The sequence below is a fragment of the Cannabis sativa genome, chromosome 3 (assembly GCF_029168945.1).
Source record: "Cannabis sativa cultivar Pink pepper isolate KNU-18-1 chromosome 3, ASM2916894v1, whole genome shotgun sequence".
Lineage (NCBI taxonomy): Eukaryota > Viridiplantae > Streptophyta > Magnoliopsida > Rosales > Cannabaceae > Cannabis > Cannabis sativa.
In genome coordinates, this window is record NC_083603.1 from 41,932,757 (window position 1) to 41,954,508 (window position 21,752).

The 21,752-nt window shown below is 32.7% G+C and overlaps 3 protein-coding genes across 5 annotated transcripts; all 3 read left to right on the top strand.

The window, feature by feature from the left end:
- The first annotated feature begins 6,460 nt into the window (after positions 1–6,460).
- On the top strand, positions 6,461–9,961 carry LOC115708821 (uncharacterized). 3 transcript variants are annotated; one of them, XM_030636838.2, is made up of 6 exons: positions 6,461–6,696; positions 7,188–7,292; positions 7,673–7,757; positions 8,186–8,382; positions 8,563–8,750; positions 9,469–9,961. In XM_030636838.2, exons 2-6 carry the CDS (start codon positions 7,192–7,194, stop codon positions 9,753–9,755), a joined length of 858 nt encoding a protein of 285 aa, XP_030492698.2. In that variant the 5' UTR covers positions 6,461–6,696; positions 7,188–7,191; the 3' UTR covers positions 9,756–9,961. The 3 variants fall into 3 exon arrangements, with proteins under 3 accessions (XP_030492698.2, XP_030492697.2, XP_060967130.1); XM_030636837.2 differs by having other exon boundaries at positions 6,474–6,696; positions 7,493–7,757; XM_061111147.1 differs by having other exon boundaries at positions 6,490–6,696; positions 7,087–7,292; positions 7,493–7,757.
- Positions 9,962–10,350: 389 nt separating this feature from the next.
- Positions 10,351–13,244, top strand: LOC115708675 (rhomboid-like protein 11, chloroplastic). The gene is made up of 7 exons (XM_030636657.2): positions 10,351–10,845; positions 11,041–11,165; positions 11,682–11,767; positions 11,897–11,937; positions 12,034–12,200; positions 12,275–12,337; positions 12,899–13,244. The coding sequence occupies exons 1-7, from the start codon at positions 10,566–10,568 to the stop codon at positions 13,052–13,054; spliced, it is 918 nt and encodes a 305-aa protein (XP_030492517.2). The 5' UTR covers positions 10,351–10,565; the 3' UTR covers positions 13,055–13,244.
- Positions 13,245–16,199: 2,955 nt separating this feature from the next.
- LOC115709092 (elongation factor 2) lies at positions 16,200–20,111 on the top strand. The gene is made up of 4 exons (XM_030637127.2): positions 16,200–16,340; positions 16,959–16,997; positions 17,096–17,183; positions 17,370–20,111. Exons 2-4 carry the CDS (start codon positions 16,995–16,997, stop codon positions 19,808–19,810), a joined length of 2,532 nt encoding a protein of 843 aa, XP_030492987.1. The 5' UTR covers positions 16,200–16,340; positions 16,959–16,994; the 3' UTR covers positions 19,811–20,111.
- Positions 20,112–21,752: the final 1,641 nt, after the last annotated feature.

The window sequence follows — 21,752 nt, forward strand, 5'->3', positions numbered from 1 at the left end:
TGTTAAGATTAACATTAGCCATATTAGATTCATAACATACTAAGGAAATTGGATTACCTTTGTCATCCATCCATTTCTTGAACTGGCTGCACTCCCTTTTCGCATGTCCCTTTTGTTTACAAAAGAAACATTTGATGGAATTTTCTTTATGGCAGCCTTGGGAGCCATGGGCTTTTTCCCTTTGTTCTTCTTGAATGACTTGCGTTTCTTAGGTTGAGTGGTCAGGTGAACACTTTCTCCTTGCTCCTGTAGGAGCCTGGCTTCCTCTTGAACACACATGGTCATCAATTCATTGATAGTCCATTTTTCTTTATGTGTGTTGTAGGAAATTTTGAAAGGCCCATAATGTGAAGGAAGATTGTGAAGGATGTAATGAACCAGGAAGGTATCAGGAATGATAACGTCGAGTTTCTTCAAATGAGCAGTGATGTCCCTCATTTTAGAAATATGTTCTCGAACTCCTTTAACACCGGTGAGTTTTGTGGACGAGAACTCTTGGATGAGGTTGATGAACAAAGATTTATCTGAAGTGTCAAACTGCTCATCCATAACTTTGATAAAGTCTTTCACCTTCTCAGGTGGCTCCACCGATCCACGCATTCCCATAGGAATTCTAGACATAATGAACATGATGCAGAGACGATTAGATTGCTCCCACTTTTCACGCAAAGGCAATCTCGAAGCAGTGCTAGTATCAGTGATAGCATCTGGTTCATCTTTCCTTATTGCATAATCCATGTCAGTGCAAGCTAGGTGGAGAAGAACTCGTTCCTTCCAGATTTTGAAGTTGTCACTCCTAAGCTCAGGGATTTCACTAGTGATTTCAGCATATTTAGAGGTGGATGAAATAGCTGCAAGAGTAGGATTACAAAAATTTAGATGTTAAAAGAATTGAGGCTTTAATGAATTCATGTTTTACCAATGTAGAAACATGATGAAGATGAAAATTTTATTAAATCTAAAATTGCCTGTGGGCTAAATTTTAAATCTAATAAAATTAGATGAACTTTATGATAGATTTAATGAAGTATTTAATTTAGAAATAATGGAGGAATGAAATCTATCTTTAATTAACATTTGTGATAACACTATTAAATCAAATCCTCATAACTCCCTGTGGGGTAAATTAAGAGAATTTAACTTAATATATTATCCTAATTAATTATAAAAATATAATAAAATCCCTGTGGGGTAAAATTATTATATCCAAATAATTAATTACAAGTTTTGTCCATTAAGGTGAATTTTAATTAATATATAATTTTATATAATTAAAGATGCTGTGGCTACTCCCTAATTATAAAAAATTATATTTTCACTTTAGACATTAGGTATTGGGCTCTACCTAAAAGTAATTTCGTTATTAACATAATAGACAATCACTGAGATTAGTGCTCCTAGTGTGGTCGTCCGAAGATCATTAAAAACCATTCTAGATATGAGCATTTGTCCCAGGTTCATGTTTTCTTATGTCAAACCACAAAACTACTTACGTTTTATTCATATTTTATTCATTTTATAAAGTTTTATGAATATTTTATGAATAATTTTATGAAGTTTTATGAAACTTAATTGCTAAATAAAATATTCAACCTATCTTAATGTTTGAATATTTCTAAATATATCTAGCACTATAAAAGGAATTTATGTATAGCATTTAAATCATACAAATCCAAATTAATTGCATTAAACATAAATTTGTCAAATAAATACAAAATAATACAATTAATGTATGATTATTAATTAAATGCTAATTCCTTAATATGAAATTAATGGCAGATTTTTCAAAATTAATTTAGACAATAAATTGCATAAATTTGGTAATATATAATTAAATGCACAAATTAGCACAATTTTTACATGCCTAAATAAATCATGTAATAAATTACCAAATTTAAACAAATTTCCATTTTCAAGTTATATTATATATATGTATTAAACAAAAATGGAAAATTAACTAAATGCAATTTATTGACTAAATTAACACACAAAATAGGAAAATAATTAATATTCCAAATAAATAAAAAATTTATCAAAAATTCGGAATTATTCCTTTTTTTTTTTTTTTTTGAAAAATCCATACTGCCAAACGACATGTCGTTTTTTATATTCTAAAGTGTGCAGAAAACGTATAAAAACGACGTGTCGTTTTCCCTAAGGTAAAAACGACATGTCGTTTCATCCATGAAGAGGCTGCCTCAGAAGACGGAAAACGACATGTCGTTTTCCACAATGTGAAAAACGACATGTCGTTTTTCAACAACGACAACTAAATGTAGGCTATCAAACGACACGTCATTTTTGACAAACGACACGTCGTTTTGGGCAAACGACACGTCGTTTTTTGGCAAACGACATGTCGTTTGCGTCGTCTTCTTCAGCCAAACCGGGTCGATTTTGACCCGTTTTTCTGCACGCGGGTCCGTCGAACCCGACCCAAACCCGATCGGAAATTGCGTTTCTGACGACCAAATTGCGTGTTTTCAAATCTAAATGGTTCTAAATCAAATAATAAAGAGATCCACATAGATTTTATGCACAAAAACACGAAAAAATATATACTTTAATATCACGAAATTAATCGGGTCCGAAAAAGTTTTAACTGAAAATTTTTTCCATCCTTAAGTTTTTCAATAGATTTTCAATGCTTAGATCGATCTATAATACTATACGAATATAGTAATGTATATAGAATTCGAAATAAACACCGAAAAATGAAAAAAAGGAAAAAACAAAACCATGGACCGATCGTGATTATATATACGCATGTATATATATATATGCATGTATATATCACATAATAAAAATGAATATTATGATTATTATTATGTGACAAAACATATATATAATATACAATATATATAAACATATATACATATAAAATATATATACACGTACGAGTATAAATGTATGAGTATATAATATATATGTATATATGAACAATAAAAGATATATATATATGTATATACTGATTAAAATGTATATATAATATAAATGGTATGAATATAAATATATATATACAGAACCGAAAACAAATATGTATATATATGAACAATATATGAATGTATATATATATATATATGAAACTCAAATAAAATCAAGGCAGAGATAAAACCTGGCTCTGATACCAACTGTTAGACTATATATATAGTGTATGTAATATAGCATGTACAATGATATGAAATGCGGAAAATAAACTTTAATCATATCAATAATATATGCGATGAAAGGATCGATGTACCTCCAGCCATTGTTCTTTGAGCTTCAATCCCTGCGATAGCTTCGGTATTGGAGTTCGGGCTTCCTCGCTCTCTCAACTCTCTTTAGATGGAATTTGCTGAATGAATTCAGAATGAGTGAGGAGCTCGGGGACCGAGACCCTATATTTATAGGTGAGATACTCCATCAGTATCTGCGCCACATTAATTGTCAGAATATTTTGACAATTAATTCAGGAAATCAAATCAGGTAATGAATATAGAAATCTGACCATATATAAAATATTACATAATTGATTTTGTTCAGATTCAATGAATATAAAATATTCATTTATCAGAAAATCAATTATTTATTTATTTCCTTAAATAGAAAATCATTTCCTTAATTAGAAAATAACTTCCATATATAAAATATTCTAATAGGTGAATGAAAAGTGAAAAAGTTAGTCAAACTCAAATTTTCCTTTCCATATTGACTTAAAATGTATGGTTGATTGAAAAGTTGGGACTCGCCATTCCAGACAACAGATTATAAACCACATGAAGGGTACGCGTTAATTGTTGGGACCAATTCTAAAAGAACATATATAATCTCTTACATTATCATGACCATTTCTAAAGATGTGTAATTTGGTTATGTCTAAGTGAATCAGTCTATGTCAATGAATAAACTTAACAACATAGATCCTACTACAAAACTTAACAATATCATCTAAAACGAAACTCAAAAAAATAATGATAAATTTTATTTTTAATTTTAAGCATAACATTCAAACAATCAAATTCAATAATGATATTGTCATACCCAAAAGAAAAACATTAAGAGATAGCATTTTGAATAGCCAAAGTTTCAACAACTTCTGAGTCAAAACAATCTTCCAAGTGTCAAACACCTGAGGCTTTAGCCACACCCAATTCATCACAAATCACCATATCCAACCCACCGCAATGATTTGCCAAATTAAGAGCAACATTAGTATTCACTTTCAAAAAACTACAAGGGGAAAACCCAACCGCGCGTGCAACTGAAGCACCATCCTGAGAACCAGTCACTCTCAATTGTGACGGGGGGCCAGCCACTACCTGTTGTTTGTTGTGGAAATTTCTAAGGTAATCTCTAGCCCAGATAATAGTGAGCTCAGGAGTCAACTCAACATTGTTATGGACTTTCCTGGTATGCTGAAACCAATTTTGCCACAAAATTACTATAACCAATTCAATCATCTCTTTGGGAAGGGGATCAACAAATCTATGAATAAAGTCCAGAAAATCTACGCAATGGCTCCTCGGGTCACCCAACACAAACTTACAAATCTTCCTACACTGTATCAAAGAAAGACAACCCCAAAGAACATGATGAGTAGTTTTCTCTTCTACCCCACATAAAGGACATAAACTATCGTATAAAAGAGCATGGCGAGCCAAATTACCTTTAGTAGGAATCCAATTATGGGATATTTGCCATGCAAAAAGTCTCACCTTAGGAGGGAGATTGAGGGACCAAATCTTCTTCCACCATCCTGAAAAACCATTAGACAGAGAGGCCCGAGTCAAAGCCAAGTTACGACGAGCCAACCAATAGCTACTCTTGATGGTAAACCACTTGGAATTCTCAAAGTTCCAAATAAGTTTGTAATCCACTCGACAACTCACACCACTCTTGTTGTAGGGAAACCAAATCGCAACCCACACCACAATTCACACCACTCTCACTGTAGAGAAACTAGAATCGCAAGCCACCCTACGGACGTTCTAGTTGTGAAGAAACCAGAATTCCAACCTACACCACAACTCACAACACTTTCGTTATAAAGAAACCAGAATCGCAACCCACCCAACAACTCACGTGACTATTGTTGCAAAGAAGCCATAATCACAACCTACACTACAACCATTCTATTTGTGGAAAAACTAGAATCACATCCTGATCTGCAACTCACACTACTTTGGTTATAGAGAAACTAGAAATTACAACCCACCTTGCATTCATACCACTCTAGTTGTGATGAAATTAGAATTGCAACTCACACTGCTCTAGTTGTGGAGAAAACAGAATTACAACCCACTCCGCAACTCACAACACTCTAGTTTCTTTGAGGAAAAATCGGAATCCCAATCCACCCCACAACTCATAGACAGTCACACCATTTCTGTTTCAAACTTATTTTGTTGGGTGTAGGCTTTAGTGCCTCTTAAAAATATCTTTGAGCTATCTTTTCTTCAGTATTTATTTTTTTTTTCTATAAATTTATTTGTTTTGCTGAAAGTCATAAAATTAATTAAAAAAATCTTAAGATACATAAAAGTAAATAACACATGTCAAAACATTAAAAAGTTTTTAATAATTGTATATATAAAAAAGACTCACTATTATAAAAATGAGCTTTATTTTTGATATTTTTGCTGGTCTATCTTCGGTTGAAAAGAATCTCGTTATTGAAGAGTATTAAGGTGAAGATGTAAGTCCTGAAAACATAGGTCCAAAGACATAGGTCCGCGATATTTTTATTTCTTTTTCTCCTTACTTTTATCTTCATGTTTTATATTTTGTATTGTAAAAAATTAAAGATATACAACATTTTTCTAATAGTAGTTAATAAGGATTTTTATCTCTCGAACTTTGATATGTACCAAATCATGTTTCCCGAACTTTTTTAGGCTACTAAAAATTTCTCGTAAACAATTAAATTGTTGGATTTAAGGACTTTTGTCTAATTTACTTAAGGAAGTCTGACATAGATAAAAGTTCAAGAAACATAATTTGGTATATATTAAAGTGTAAGGGCATAATTTGATAAAGGCTAATTAGCAATTTTTACCCCCGAACTTTGATATGTATTAAATAATGCTCCCTGAACTTTTTTTGCCGTTAAAAATTCCCCCTGAACTATTAAGATTGTTAAATTTAAGGACTTTTGTCTAATTTTAGTAAAAAAAATTCTAACATGGATAAAAGTTCAGGGGACATGATTTAATACATATCAAAGTTTGAGGGGCATAATTTGGTGAATATAAAAGTTTGGGGAGCATGTTTTAATAATTCAGGAGGAATTTTTGACGGCCAAAAAAATTCAGGGGCATAATTTAGTATATGTCAAAATTTAGGGAGAAAAATTACTAATTAACCTTCGATAAATATCAAAATTAAAAAGATATAATTTAGTACATAAATAATCAATAAATTAATAAAATTGAATAAACTAGACAAAAATTCATAAATTCAAGAATTTTAATAGTTGAGTGTAAATTTTGAATGTAAAATTGGAAAATTGAATGAAATTTGTACATGTGAGAATTTTTTTTTTTCTTTCATTTTGTAAGTTACTTTTTGCAAAAGTTGGTTTTTCTGTTTTGATTAGAAAAACCGACCGGTAAGCTAGCTGCTTAATTGCTCCGGTGATCACTCCAGCGGTTGAACCGCTTCTCATGTTCCCTCTCGTCTATCTCTCCATCTCCATTTCGATCTCTCCAGCAGCTGGTACTGTTACAGATTCTTCTACATTGTTTGTTCTTACAGTTTTTGACATATATCGTTTTTTTGTTGATTCTCTCAAGCATATGTTTCGTAACACATTGATTTTTCTTGTGGTATATATGTGTATAAGTTGATCTGATTAATGATGATATCGATTATTTGTTGCCCAAATCGGAAATTGAATCCTGACTGTACATTGTTTGTGTTTGGGAATTTGATGGAAGTATTAAGGCTGCCTTATCTACATGAGCTTAGAGAGATGATGATCAAGTTTCTTGATTAGTTATTTATGATTTTACACTTCTCCGATAGTTATTTAATCCCTAAATCATCTTTCAATTTTCAATTTTCCTGAAAAATCATAATGATATAATTCACCTTAAATTGTATTAGGAAAGTTATTAGGCGTAACGAAATTGACTTGTTAGGGGAGGATTGGCCTCACCTTATTAATAAGTGGATCGAGTATATACTCTAATAAATTGCTTGAAGAGGAAGATGTTACGACGTTTTTTGGCTATTTTAATTGTGGTGGTTTCACTTTCATGGAACCTTGGTGTTATAGATGCCAGTGTTGGTGATGAAGATCCTAGATACAGGTATGGTATGCCTTTACCATGTTTATCTATATGCAAGAATAATTCCATTGTTTTCTTCTCTGTTTTAGTAATTAATCAAGCTTTTTCTTTTTGGTTATAGCTATTGATAAAAAGGGGAAAATTGTGAGTTAAAAAAAAAGCTTTATAGAATGAATTATAATAAAATTGTTTATAGTGATTGTTATTAATTATCAAAATAGGGTTTGTGTGAAAGAGTGTAAAGAAACTGGATGTGTTGGGGAAACATGCTTTCCATATTGCAAGTTCTCTTCCAATGATGCCACCATTGATGGTACTTGGTTTATACTAGAACCTCTTTATTTGAGGTGGAAACAATGGCATTGCCAAAGTGATTGTTGTTACCATTGTATGATTGATAGAGAGAAAGAAAGAGAAGCTCTTCTTGGCTCTGCTCCTCTCAAATATCATGGTAAATGGCCCTTCAAACGTGTATATGGGATTCAGGTAGGATTCTTAACTACCGTGCAGTATATTTTTTTTATTTGAAATTGGCTAATTAGGATATTTTCACCCGAACTTTGACATGAACCAAATTGTACCCCTGAGTTTTTTAGGTCGTTAAAAATTTCTCTCAAGACTATTGAAATTGTTGAATTCAAGGACTTTTGTCCGATTCTGTTCAATTTTACTAACGGACGTCTAATGTGACGATTATCCATGTCTAAATCGTGTCTCCTAAACTTCCGTTCACGTCAGACGCCCATTAGTAAAATTGAACTGAAGTCCTTGAATCCAACAATCTTAATAGTTCGGGAAAATTTTTAGAGACACTATTTAGTACATGTCAAAATTTTGGGAGAAAAATCCTAATTAACCTTTGGAATTGATGTTAACATAGAGTTTATGTTTGTAACGGTGGTTTTCTTATTCAGGAACCTGCTTCTGTTATTTTCTCTCTTCTGAACCTTGCAATGAATTTTCATGGCTGGCTATCCTTTTTCATTCTTGTACACTATAAATTGCCTTTGAAGAGAGATAAGAAGGCATACTATGAATTTGCCAGTTTATGGCATATCTATGGGCTCTTGACAATGAACTCTTGGCTCTGGAGTGCTGTTTCCCATTGTCGGTAAGCTTTTAAATGCCTTTCTTTATCTATGTTCTCAATCAGAAACTGAACATGGAATCTAGTTCTACTATTCCTTTTTTCTTTGGCTTCTGAGATTAATAATAGTATTCTCTTGTGAAACTGCATCATAGCATAGATGTGCTACTCCTTTTTTCCTTGTGAGATTAATTTTCAATGCAGAGATGTGGAACTAATGGAGAAGCTAGACTACTCATCAACAGTGGCATTACTTGGTTACTCCCTTATTGTGGCCATACTAAGAAGTTGTAACTTGAGGGATGATGCTGCCAGAGTCATGGTTACAGCCCCAGTCCTTGCATTTGTAACCACCCATATAATGTTTCAGAATTTCTACAAATTAAACTATGGTATTATTCTTCTCCTTGTTCTCTATTTCATAATGGTAAAGAGGAAATCAAACATATTTTAGCTTAAGATTTTTGTTCTTTGGTTGCAATCAGATTTTTGATAACTGTACACTACAATTAGATGTATGATACAACAACAATTACATTCGAAACACAAACATATACCAAAATAATAAGTGAATAGTTTGAACTACTTTTCTCTTGTTCTAGTATCTTATACAGTCCAAAATTTGAAACTAAGTATGAAACAAGGGTGTTGAGCGAAATGGGGTGAGTTTTCCATGTCTCATCGATGGAGTAATAATATGTGTAAGCATAAATCACGCACAAATTTAACACACACCTATGTGGCAAAACACTTTAATAAGTGGGAGTCGCCTTAAATAAAAATGATTGGATGAATTTACTTGCCACATAAGTATGTGTCAACTTTGTATGTGGTAGATCTTATGTAGGCACATATCATTACTCCTCATCGACGTACTCAAGAATTACAAGTGACTCTGCTAAAGAGCTTTTCATTGTGGACAGAGGCAGTAACTTTCTTGTGAATTGGATTATATTTGAGGAGAGAAGAGCTCTTATTCCTTAAATCTTCTTCAAAATATTTGTATTCAATGCCTTTGAGTTTCAGAGCTAGTATGAAATGCTGTACATTTAAAGTTAATGCTTTGAACCATCCTTAAATATTGAGTCTTAAAACGTGTTTAACTTGCAGGGTGGAATATGATTGTTTGTGTCTTCATGGGCGTGCTGCAGCTACTTATTTGGGCAATTTTTGGCCGTGTCACTCGCCATCCATCTCGGTGGAAGTTGTGGCTGGTGGTGGTGGCAGGTGGTCTATCAATGCTTCTGAAAATCTGTGATTTTCCTCCATATGAAGGATATGTTGACGCCCATGCGCTATGGCATGCCACCACAGTCCCACTAACTTACATTTGGTGGAGTTTTGTCCGAGATGATGCTGCATTTAGAACCATGAATCTGCTGAAGAAGGCAAAGTAACTTGTTTTGAATATGGGAATGGGAAATTGGGAATGTGCTAATAATTTTTGTGCCTCTTCTATTTCTTTTTTTTATTCTTTCTAGATTAGTTTGTATCTCTTTTCATTGATGTAACCATCCAAGATGTTAGGCATTTTATTATTATTTTTTTTCTTTTTTCTTTCACATTATCTATATTAATAAATTCATAAACTAAATTAAATGCATATTATGTCTTTCTAAAAAAATATGTACGATATTATGTGAAAATTTAAGGTAAATAAAAAAAAAATAGTATTTTAATGAGATATTTTAAAGGACGACGTAGAAAAAATAATAGAATAGAAGTGCTCCAAGAAATTAAAGTAAGAGAAATGTTAAACAACACTTTAAAGTATGAAGTACCACAAGAAATGACATATGCCTATAATATACTTTAGAACATTATTATTGGGCACCAGTGGTGCCTACACTTTTTATAAGTGACGTTTCATGATTGATTAGTAGTATTTTTTTAATAGCATGACACCAAGAATAATACTAAGCACCAATAAAATAATACTTTTAGTAATTCTCTATATTTTAATATCGGATAGCACACATTTTAATTTGATAACCACTAAATAGCAATCCTCTTTTATTACTAATCATCTAAGGTAACCATTCTTAACAATTTCAACCCTTGTAATGTAAGCGGCCAAACTACTTTAACGTAATCTTCATTCTCAACAATTTATAACCCAAATCAAATGGTATGATTCAATGTAATCAAACTAGAATGGTTGATGTAAATTGAGAGTAATAAGAAATTGTTGGTGGCATTTTGATGATATGGGCACTAACATTAACATGGCACACTTCCCACAACTTCAACCTATTAAAACTCCTTTGCTCATGGCCTCCATATGTGCCTTTCCCCCTACAAGCTACAGTTGCAGTTGCACCTCCAAATCCAAGTTTGGTTTCTCCAATGGCAAACCCAAACCCCTCTCCCTCACACACTCCTTCATTTCTCCAAAACCCACCAACACCAACCTCACTTTCAATCTTTTCCGCCTTCCTTTTCCCTCTCTTTCTCCACCTCCAACAATTTGCAAGATGAGCGAATCAGGTACTCTATTATTACTGCTAGGTCTTTTCACAAACACTTACTGTGCATGTTATGTTTTCAATGTGGTGAGGTTTTTGAGCAATTAAGTTAAAGCATGTGATTATGTATTTTTATGGTTTAATTTTCCTTTTGAAAAGTTTAATTCCATCAATCAAGAATGACTGTAATTGTAAAATTAATGAGATATGGTTTTAGATATTATGTCACAACTGGAGCTTGGGAAACCTGAAGACAGAAGGAAACCACATAAACGAGTGAATGGAATATTTTGGATTTTACTTCTGAATTTGGGAGTGTATGCTGCTGATCATGTGTTTCAGGTAGTCATTAATTTATGGTGATGGTGATAGTTTGATTCAACTGTTTATCATGTTCATTGGACAAACATGAAAGTTTGGATAATGAGGAAAGGGCTTGAACTGTTATACCTTTATTCTGCAATGATTCCATTCTGGGGTTTTGTGCTTTGCAAAATCTTTAATGATGCGTTTGTAATAGCCTATGTATCCCAGAAAAGAATGCGCTATGCTCGGCCCCCTTTTCAGTAGATGAGATGGATAATGAGGGAAGGGCTTCACAACCTGCCTGCCTTACCCTCACCTTATCTCTTTCCTGAGCTGAAACAAAAAGAGAAAAGCCCTACAAATCATAATTGGTTCAAAGGGGGATAGATAGTGGTAGAATTAGAGGATGATGTCTTTGGGCCAAATGGAAACAATGTCTGTAAATGAGATTTGTGCATGAGACATGTTTAGTCACTCATCTTCTATTATTGTATTTTTATTTTTATATAAGGGCTGTCATGTTGATACAATAATTTCTGCATTTTCTGTTAGGTTCCTGCAATGAAAAGTCTGTATCTTTATCATAGTTTTCCTGAGTGGTACCAGTTTCTCACAGCAACCTTCTGTCATGGTAGTTGGTAAGATACCTATGTTCTTTATGGTTGGAAAAAAGTTCATTTTAGTTACCTTGTGGTGCAGAACACCCCTTATTTTGTACATAGTTTCCCAACTTTGGGTTTTAACTTTGTTTCAATAATCATTTTCAGGAACCATCTTTCTAGCAACCTCTTCTTCTTGTATATTTTTGGTGAGGATCTCATTCTTCTCTCTAGTTACTGATTTATTTATTTATTTATTTTGGTTGACAATAATTGGTATTAATGTTACACTCTTCCACCTACAGGAAAGCTTGTTGAAGAAGAGGAAGGAAATTTTGCATTGTGGCTTTCTTATATTCTTACCGGCGTTGGAGCAAACCTTGTTTCATGGCTTATTCTTCCACGGAATGCAGTTTCAATTGGAGCCTCAGGGGCTGTTTTTGGCTTATTCACTATCAGTGTCCTTGTAAAGGTATTCCATGGTGTAGATTATTATGTAAACCTCTTCACACAAGAGAAGTTATTAATCTAGTTTGGTTAATGTAGATGTCTTGGGACTGGAGGAAGATCCTTGAAGTGCTTATATTAGGCCAATTTGTTGTAGAGAAGGTGAGTACTTCCTTTATCTCTTACAGACTACTACAGCAAATGATATGGACTTATATAAGAAAGAGATATCAGTAGTGGTTTTTAGATATTCTAATGGAAACTTGGGTTGGGCAAAACAATATTACTTTGGCATATTGATCCATGATGATACTATTTTCATGAATCACATGTTGGTGGTAATCCTTTAGCTGTGGTGAGTCTGGTTTTCTTACAACAAATAGCTAGAGATAACTGTCAATCTTCATGATATTTGCCATCTATTACAGCCTAGACATTATTTAGGCTACATTGCCTTGCTATTTATCTGGAATTGAACATTTTAAAAGGCTAAACACCACATTTGACATGACTCTTAAAATGGATACTTTGAAACTTTCACTATATGTATCTTCATGTCTAGCCTATATGGCTTCCATTACAGAACATTTGACCTAACTTATGATCTTTTATTTCGTTTGCTTCTGGGAAAGTATGAGCAACATAAAAGAAAGCAACTTTTGGTTAAAGGATTCTGCCTAGACAAAAGGTTTTCAATTGAATTGAACTTGTTGAACTTGATAGGTTATGGATGCAGCCCAAGCTTCTACGGCAATATCGGGTGCGTTTCGCGGAGGCTCTTCCATGAGTAGCATCAATCACATTGCTCATCTATCTGGTGCTCTTGTTGGTGTCATGCTGGTATGGCTGCTCAGTAAAGTTCCTTCAGAACCTACATAATCAAGATCAAGTATCAACCTTGAATAGGAAAACAGGCATCAAATAGAGTGAAAATATTTGTTTACATCTGATTATTTTGATTACATTGAAAATTAGATTGATATGTAACTTGAATTTGGAGCATCAATGATTCAGTTGACATGGTGAAAAATGATAATAAAAAGTAATTTATTATATTTCTGTTAGAAAATGCTATCAATCTTCAAAGATGAAACAGAGCAATTGAGATAACAAATGTAAGTTGTAAATTAATAACAAAACATACTGTGAGCAACTTTGTTTGCAAATAGTTTCACAAAAAATAAATACAAAATGCTTACAATCATTAATGATCAAACTAAAAGGAGTTGAAAGTCTATGATTGCATCTCTCAAATGAGTTCCATTAAATTAAATTGACAAAAATGTTATTAATATATATATATTTTTTTTTTAAGAAAAGACAGAAAGATAATATCTAATAATAATAATGTAATATTTTAGTATTGAGTGGTTAAATTATAATAATAGATGATTAGATGGTGCTAGGCACGATCCCTTTAGCAATTTTCATCATTATCATTATTTTTTTTCTCAAAACCAAAATAAAATTTGTATGTAAGATTAATTTAGGATATTTCCATAAACTAGTATATTGTTACGTGCTATGCACGTATGCTATGTTTTATATTAAGTATTATATTATGAGTTCGAAAGGAAATAAATGAATCAAAAATAAATAATATTTAATTTAGAGAGATTTAAATAATAAATTTAAATTAAACTTTTATGTCCAGTAAAAACATATTGGAAACAATAATAATAAAATTATAATATATGTTGCATTTGTATGTAAGATTAATTTAGGATATTTCCATAAACTAGTATATTGTTACGTGCTATGCACGTATGCTATGTTTTATATTAAGTATTATATTATGAGTTCGAAAGGAAATAAATGAATCAAAAATAAATAATATTTAATTTAGAGAGATTTAAATAATAAATTTAAATTAAACTTTTATGTCCAGTAAAAACATATTGGAAACAATAATAATAAAATTATAATATATGTTGCATTTGAATGAAGTAGTGTAAAAAAAATTCAAAAATTGTAGTTTGTAGTGTAAAAGATTGTTTAATTTTTTGGGTTTAATTATTAGGTTTATTTATTTATTAACGTTTAATGTTAACAGTCTGTTAAGTTAATCGTGTAAGGCTAAATAAAAAAAGAATCGTTAAACAAGAATTGTTAAACCAAGAATTGCCGTTAGATAGCTACTTTTAATATATAAAGATACATAGAAAAATAAATTACAAAGAAGTATATATACATTTTTTATAGATTTGATTTTTGTACAAAAGTACTTACTATTGTTTATTATATTATTTTTACAACAATATTATTGTTTATAGATTTGTTTATTATTATTTACACATTTTCATGTTGCTTTTATATTTACATTATCTTGTTTACTACTCAATAATACGTAATTAAAAGAATTCATAAAAAAGTTACCCATAATTTGTGAAAATATAAAATAAGAAAGCGTGTCATTTTAGGCATTTTTTGTAAAAACTAGGTGATTGTTACGTGCCAAGCCACGTAGTGTTAGTTTTATTTAATATTTTAGTTTTTTATTTTAATTAATAATTAAAATAATATAATTATTTGAACGATTTGTTTTATAAAAATAAAATATGTGTCAGTATATTTAGTAAGTAAAACATAATTGTGTTATAATAATGTATGTTATTAACAGTAAAATGTACATTAATCTTCTAATTGAAAAAAGTTCTATTATCTCATTTCATATTTAATAATAGCTACACAACTATATATTTATAGACTTTCACATTCTTTGCAAATTACTAATAAGCACCAATAATATTTTCATATTCTAATATTTTTCAACATTCTCCTCTTGGTGGTAAAATTAAAAATAAAACTAAAAATAAGCACAAACATATAAGGTAAATACTAATTACAGCCCATTTCATCTTTTTTTTTATTATTTTTTTAAGCCCAAGCCCAAAAATCTCTAAGCCAACACAATCAATCTTCTTTTATATTATCTTTTCTAGATATTTTATCTATATTTTTTTTAAAAAAAAATAAATAAAAAAATTATTAATATTCTCCCAAGATAGGTTTGTTAGAGAGACATGTGGCTAAGATGATTTTTTTAATTTAAAAAGAGATTATTAATATTTAAAAGATTGTTTAATTTTTTGGGTTTAATTATTGGGTTTATTTTTTAACGGAGATCAAACCTAATCGTTAAATTTAACAGAATATTCTTTTATTTTTAAGTATATTCTGTTAAACCAAGAATGTTAAACCAAGAAATGCCGTTAGATAGCACTTTTAATATATAAAGATAAAGATATCATCCGTTTTTCTCTTTTTCAATAACAAAAAGATCCAATTAGTAGATGGGTTAATATCATTATGGATTATTTATTTTACAAAAATTACTAATTAAACTCCCTCTTTTATAAATAATAAAATGAACTGTATTTTTTTTTTAAAATGGTACAAAATAGTATCATAAGCTCACCAACATATATAAAAAATATAGTTGTATCATAACACATTTAGATTGAGTTATTATTAAATTTTCTTTAACAAAAAATTAGCTTAGAATACGAAAAATACTTGATCTAATTTATTATTTAACAATTTAACAAAATAAAAAATTCAATCACTAACTTTTACAAAACACAAATCTAAAATAATATTTACCTTGTTTATAGGGATAAGTTGAAAAATGCCTCTTTTATTAATCAATTAACCAAATTTGCCTCTAATTTTATATTTATTTGAAACATACCTATTTTTATATGTATTGTACCCAAAATACCCTGACATAAGAGAGTCACATGGAGAATATCTTGAAGTGACAGGGGTAAAATTGGTACAATGTTTAAAAAAAATAGTAAAGTGATAGACTTTAAAAAAGAAGGTAAAAATAAAAGAAGATAATATAAAAAGAATATAGAGTGTAATTTTCTCTGTTATACACATGTAAAAATTGAAAATACATTTCGTATTTCTTACTAGTTTAGGCCCATTTGTTTAGCCGACAGAAATGGAAGTAAAGATAGGCCCATAGTCATCAAAAAGAAAGCCCAGAAAGCCCAATAAAGGAAAAACCCTAGTTGAGATAGGGAATAAGAGGAGCAATACCGCATATGCCCGAAACTATCTCTACTCTTTGCCTCATCTGCTATTTAGAGGAGACTGAAGCTCCACCTTCATTTCTCCCTTTCTCCGCCGCCTCTCTTTCTCTCCTCTCCCTTCCCTGGTAATCTCTTCTCTTCTCTCTTTCTTGTTTCAGATCACTCATTGATTTTATGCTTTTTATTTTGCTTAGCTTTCATTGATTTACTACTGAGTTTTATTTCAAACAAAACAAAAAAAGCTTGCTCTATGATTATTCTGTTGACATGTTTTCGATCGATTTAGTTTAAGATCTGGGTTTTGTTAATCTTTTTTGTGGATCTGTTTGAAATTAGAGTCTGGGTTTAGTTTCTGATTAGTATTAGTTCAGTTTTATTGCAGCATAGCTTCATTTATTTTGTTTTTTTTTTTAGCTAACCTTTAGTTGATTTGCAATCGGATTCCTTTTTTCGTTGACAATTGTAAGATAGGGTTTTGTATATTGATTTATCATATGAATTGTTTTTAGTGATTGAGTTATGTTTTTGTGTGGGTTTTAGACTGAGTTTGGTTTATCTTTTTATTTTAGTTCTTGATTTTTTGGAAAGAGAATTTAATTGGTTGGTTTTTATGGTTTTTTTTTTGTTGCTGTTTTTGGTATGTGAGAATGTTTAGGTTGTTCGCTAGAAAATGTTCATGATAATTGTATTTCTGTTTGTTAATCATTTTTATTGATCTAATATCCATTGCTTTTATTGGACAGGTATATTTGTATCTGGGTAACTGAAAACTAGTCAAAATGGTAAGTGCCCTGTGCAAAAGCTTTACTTAAGTGGTTTTAAATGGTGCTTTGGCTCTTGTGATTTGAATATTAACAGACAATAATTTTGGTATTTGCAGGTGAAGTTTACAGCAGAAGAGTTGCGTAGGATCATGGATCTTAAAGAAAACATCCGTAACATGTCCGTTATTGCTCATGTCGATCACGGTATGTCTTATAGTATTTTGTTTATTGTACCTTGGTACGAGTTTATGAAGCATACATATAATGGCTATTATTAATTTGCTGTATATAATCTTCTGAAGCTTTGATACGTTGATATTTATTTGATCTGTTGGTGTTATTTATATCTTATTTATTGATATTGTATTGTTTGTATTTTTTTTATTTCAGGAAAATCTACCCTTACCGACTCTTTGGTGGCTGCTGCCGGTATTATCGCACAAGAAGTTGCTGGTGATGTCCGTATGACTGATACCCGTGCTGATGAGGCCGAGCGTGGTATTACTATCAAGTCCACTGGTATCTCTCTCTACTACCAGATGTCTGATGAATCATTGAGCTGCTACAAAGGAGAGAGAAAAGGGAATGAGTATCTTATCAATCTCATTGATTCACCTGGGCACGTTGACTTTTCCTCTGAGGTCACTGCTGCTCTTCGAATTACTGATGGTGCTCTTGTTGTGGTTGATTGTATTGAGGGTGTTTGTGTTCAAACTGAAACTGTGCTCAGGCAGGCCCTTGGTGAAAGGATTAGGCCTGTTTTGACAGTGAACAAGATGGACAGGTGTTTCCTTGAGCTTCAGGTGGATGGTGAGGAAGCTTACCAAACTTTCCAGAGGGTTATTGAAAATGCTAATGTCATTATGGCAACTTATGAAGATCCTCTTCTCGGTGACGTTCAGGTCTATCCCGAGAAAGGAACAGTTGCCTTCTCTGCTGGTTTGCACGGTTGGGCTTTCACTCTTACCAACTTTGCTAACATGTATGCTTCCAAGTTTGGAGTTGATGAGTCTAAGATGATGGAAAGACTCTGGGGTGAGAACTTTTTTGACCCTGCCACCAAGAAATGGACCAGCAAGAACACTGGCTCTCCTACCTGCAAGCGTGGTTTCGTTCAGTTTTGTTATGAGCCAATCAGGCAAATCATTGCCACTTGTATGAATGACCAGAAGGATAAGCTGTGGCCTATGTTGAAGAAGCTTAATGTCACCATGAAGAATGATGAGAAGGAGCTTATGGGCAAGGCATTGATGAAGCGTGTCATGCAGACATGGCTACCTGCAAGTAGTGCTCTATTGGAAATGATGATCTTTCACTTGCCATCTCCTGCAACAGCTCAGAAGTACCGTGTTGAGAACTTGTACGAGGGTCCTCTTGACGATCAGTATGCAACTGCTATTAGGAACTGTGATCCTAATGGTCCTCTTATGCTTTATGTATCTAAGATGATTCCCGCTTCTGACAAGGGTAGATTCTTTGCTTTTGGTCGTGTTTTCGCTGGTAAGGTGTCTACTGGTATGAAGGTCAGGATTATGGGCCCCAACTTTGTTCCCGGTGAGAAGAAAGATCTGTATGTCAAGAGTGTTCAGAGAACTGTTATCTGGATGGGAAAGAGGCAGGAAACCGTTGAGGATGTTCCCTGTGGTAACACAGTTGCCATGGTTGGTCTTGATCAATTTATTACCAAGAATGCTACTTTGACCAATGAGAAGGAAGTAGATGCACACCCAATCCGTGCTATGAAGTTCTCTGTGTCACCTGTTGTTCGTGTTGCAGTCCAGTGCAAGGTTGCATCTGATCTTCCCAAGCTTGTTGAAGGACTCAAACGTCTGGCCAAGTCTGATCCTATGGTTGTGTGTACCATCGAGGAATCTGGTGAGCACATTATTGCTGGTGCTGGTGAACTTCATCTTGAGATCTGTTTGAAGGATTTGCAAGATGACTTCATGGGTGGAGCTGAAATCATCAAATCTGATCCAGTTGTGTCTTTCCGTGAAACTGTCCTTGAGAAGTCAGTCCGTACCGTGATGAGCAAGTCTCCAAACAAGCACAACCGTCTTTACATGGAAGCAAGACCATTGGAGGAAGGACTTGCTGAGGCTATTGATGATGGACGTATTGGCCCAAGAGATGATCCTAAGATCCGATCCAAGATTCTTGCTGAGGAGTTTGGTTGGGACAAGGATCTTGCCAAGAAAATCTGGTGTTTCGGTCCTGAGACCACTGGTCCTAACATGGTTGTTGATATGTGTAAGGGAGTTCAGTACCTTAATGAAATTAAGGATTCTGTTGTTGCTGGTTTCCAATGGGCATCTAAGGAAGGTGCTTTGGCCGAGGAAAACATGAGAGGTATTTGCTTTGAGGTATGTGATGTTGTTCTTCACGCTGATGCTATTCACAGAGGTGGTGGACAGGTCATCCCAACTGCCAGGAGGGTTATCTATGCTTCCCAAATCACTGCCAAGCCTAGACTTCTTGAGCCTGTGTACTTGGTCGAGATCCAAGCTCCAGAGGGTGCTCTCGGTGGTATCTACAGTGTTCTTAACCAGAAGCGTGGACACGTCTTCGAGGAGATGCAGAGGCAGGGTACCCCACTTTACAACATCAAGGCATACCTTCCAGTCATTGAGTCTTTCGGTTTCTCAGCTACATTGAGAGCTGCTACCTCAGGACAGGCTTTCCCACAGTGTGTGTTCGACCATTGGGACATGATGTCTTCTGATCCATTGGAGGCCGGAACTCAAGCTTCCGTACTTGTTGCTGATATCAGGAAGAGAAAGGGTTTGAAGGAGCAAATGACCCCACTTTCCGAGTTCGAAGACAAGCTGTAAGTTTCTACTACAACTTGTGCTTGTTGAGAACATACAGCTTAGGTTTGAGGAGGAAAGATGAGGAGAAGGGAAAGAAGTTATCAGGAATCGACATTTTTTATGCTTTTCTCCATTGCCTTATCTATTTTGCTTATTTTCTAGTCTGTTGTTTTTTAAGTTTTGTTACAGGGGATATTTGGTTGTATCCTTTGGCATTTTAGGGGAAAGACCTTTTATTATTATTATAACTTTTTAAATTGTTTGTGCTTTTTTGTTTGAAGAGGACACAGTATGTAATGTTAAATGTTGGCTTTTTGTCTCACATTTTTATTTTATTTTCAATTTTTTATCTTAAAACATTACTTTTCTATGGAATTGGTTTTTATACTAGGGGATTTCTTATATTTGGTCTTCTTTTTTAAGATAGAAGCCAAGCCATATGTGTTTTTATATATGTCGAAATCATTCATAAGTTATAATCTTCAAATTGGATTACTTGATAGATAAAGTTAAAAATAAAAATTGTTTTCTTGAAAGTAAAATTGAAAAGCATATTTTGTTAGATGGAAAAAACACTAGTAAGTAGTTAAAGTCTTTATTATATAAGTTTGAAAAAAGGTCACCTAAAATGGTGAAACTTAAACACACTGGTGAGTTAGAATACTTAATTAACAACTGTGTGGCAGTTATAATTTAGTAAGCATATTTTTTAAGAAAAAGATTAAGAGACTTTTGAAAAAGGTGATCTTAGTGACTAACAGACTAATTTGTGTTAATTTGTGTCAAAGTGAACTTTGTGAGGATTTTTACTGGTAAAGAAGTGATATTAGTAGAGAAGTGGAGCATGTGTGTTTGAGTGAAGTTGAGAGATGATCTTTCAGAAGTTTCGAGGTCCTCCGTTTATAGAAGTCTTTTGATGGTCTGTTTCTTCAGCTCTCAAGAATGGATGGGAGTCTCCATTCTCCCACTTTCCTCTTGATTTGGTCTTGTCGATAGAGGCTTTGTTGGGCTTAAGATTTGTTCAAAGCCCAAATTATTATTTATGGCCATGTATTTAAATGGAAGAAATTATAGAGTACATTACATGTATATCTATTTTATTTTATTTGTTTTAATTTTTATATTCTTTAAGATATACTTTCTTTTATGAATGAATTTTCTATTAAACCCCTTTAGTTAATGTAAATTATATCTTAAACTTAAGTAAAGAGTGAGGGTATATTAGGCAACTTGCACATAAAAGTGGGTATATTTTAATAAAATATAATATGAGAGTATTTTTGATTAATGGATATAAGAAAATAGTATTTTTCAATTTATCCTGAAATTATAATAGAGAAAATTACACTCATTATGTAATTTTGAAAAATGTTTACTACACTTTTAAGTTTGACCAATTTATATAGTTTTTTTGTTTTTTTTTTGTATTTTTATGATATTTGATATGTCATATATGTAAATTAAGTTTACAAAGTCCATATTTAATGTTTTTATTTGTTTAGGCTGTTTTATTTGTTACTGGTGCTGGAAAAGTCGCTAGAGTTTGCTGCCGGTGCAGGAAAAGTCACAGGAGTAGTTATCAGTGCCGAAAAAGTCGTCAGAGTTGTTGCTGGCGCCGAAAAAGTCGTCAGAATTGGTATTATCACTAAAAAATCACCAAGAATCTGGTTTCTTGATGAAGAAATTACTTTCTTGGTGATTTTTCCGGTGAATTTGCCAAAGACAATGCCAATTCTGGCGGTTTTTTCGGCACCGGCAGCAACTCCGACGATTTTTTTGACACTAACAGCAAACTCTAGAAAAAGTCGTCGAAATTGGCATTGTCGCCGGAAAAATCACCAAGAAATCAAGAAACCAGTTTCTTGGTAATTATTCCGACAACAATGCCATCCAGCGCTGACAGTAACTTCAATGACTTTTCCGGCACCGACAGCTACATTGGCGACTTTTCCGGCGCCGACAA

What these genes read in the sequence shown, in the direction of transcription:
- LOC115708821 (XM_030636837.2), top strand. Translation starts at nt 7,192, where the DNA reads ATGTTACGACGTTTTTTGGCTATTTTAATTGTGGTGGTTTCACTTTCA. An exon ending in GATGAAGATCCTAGATACAG is followed by an intron (nt 7,293 to 7,492) that starts GTATGGTATGCC and finishes TTATCAAAATAG; the next exon opens with GGTTTGTGTGAAAGAGTGTA. An exon ending in AGTGCTGTTTCCCATTGTCG is followed by an intron (nt 8,383 to 8,562) that starts GTAAGCTTTTAA and finishes TTTTCAATGCAG; the next exon opens with AGATGTGGAACTAATGGAGA.
- LOC115708675 (XM_030636657.2), top strand. Translation starts at nt 10,566, where the DNA reads ATGGGCACTAACATTAACATGGCACACTTCCCACAACTTCAACCTATT. An exon ending in CTGCTGATCATGTGTTTCAG is followed by an intron (nt 11,166 to 11,681) that starts GTAGTCATTAAT and finishes ATTTTCTGTTAG; the next exon opens with GTTCCTGCAATGAAAAGTCT. An exon ending in GCCAATTTGTTGTAGAGAAG is followed by an intron (nt 12,338 to 12,898) that starts GTGAGTACTTCC and finishes TGAACTTGATAG; the next exon opens with GTTATGGATGCAGCCCAAGC.
- LOC115709092 (XM_030637127.2), top strand. An exon ending in TATTGCTCATGTCGATCACG is followed by an intron (nt 17,184 to 17,369) that starts GTATGTCTTATA and finishes TTTTTATTTCAG; the next exon opens with GAAAATCTACCCTTACCGAC.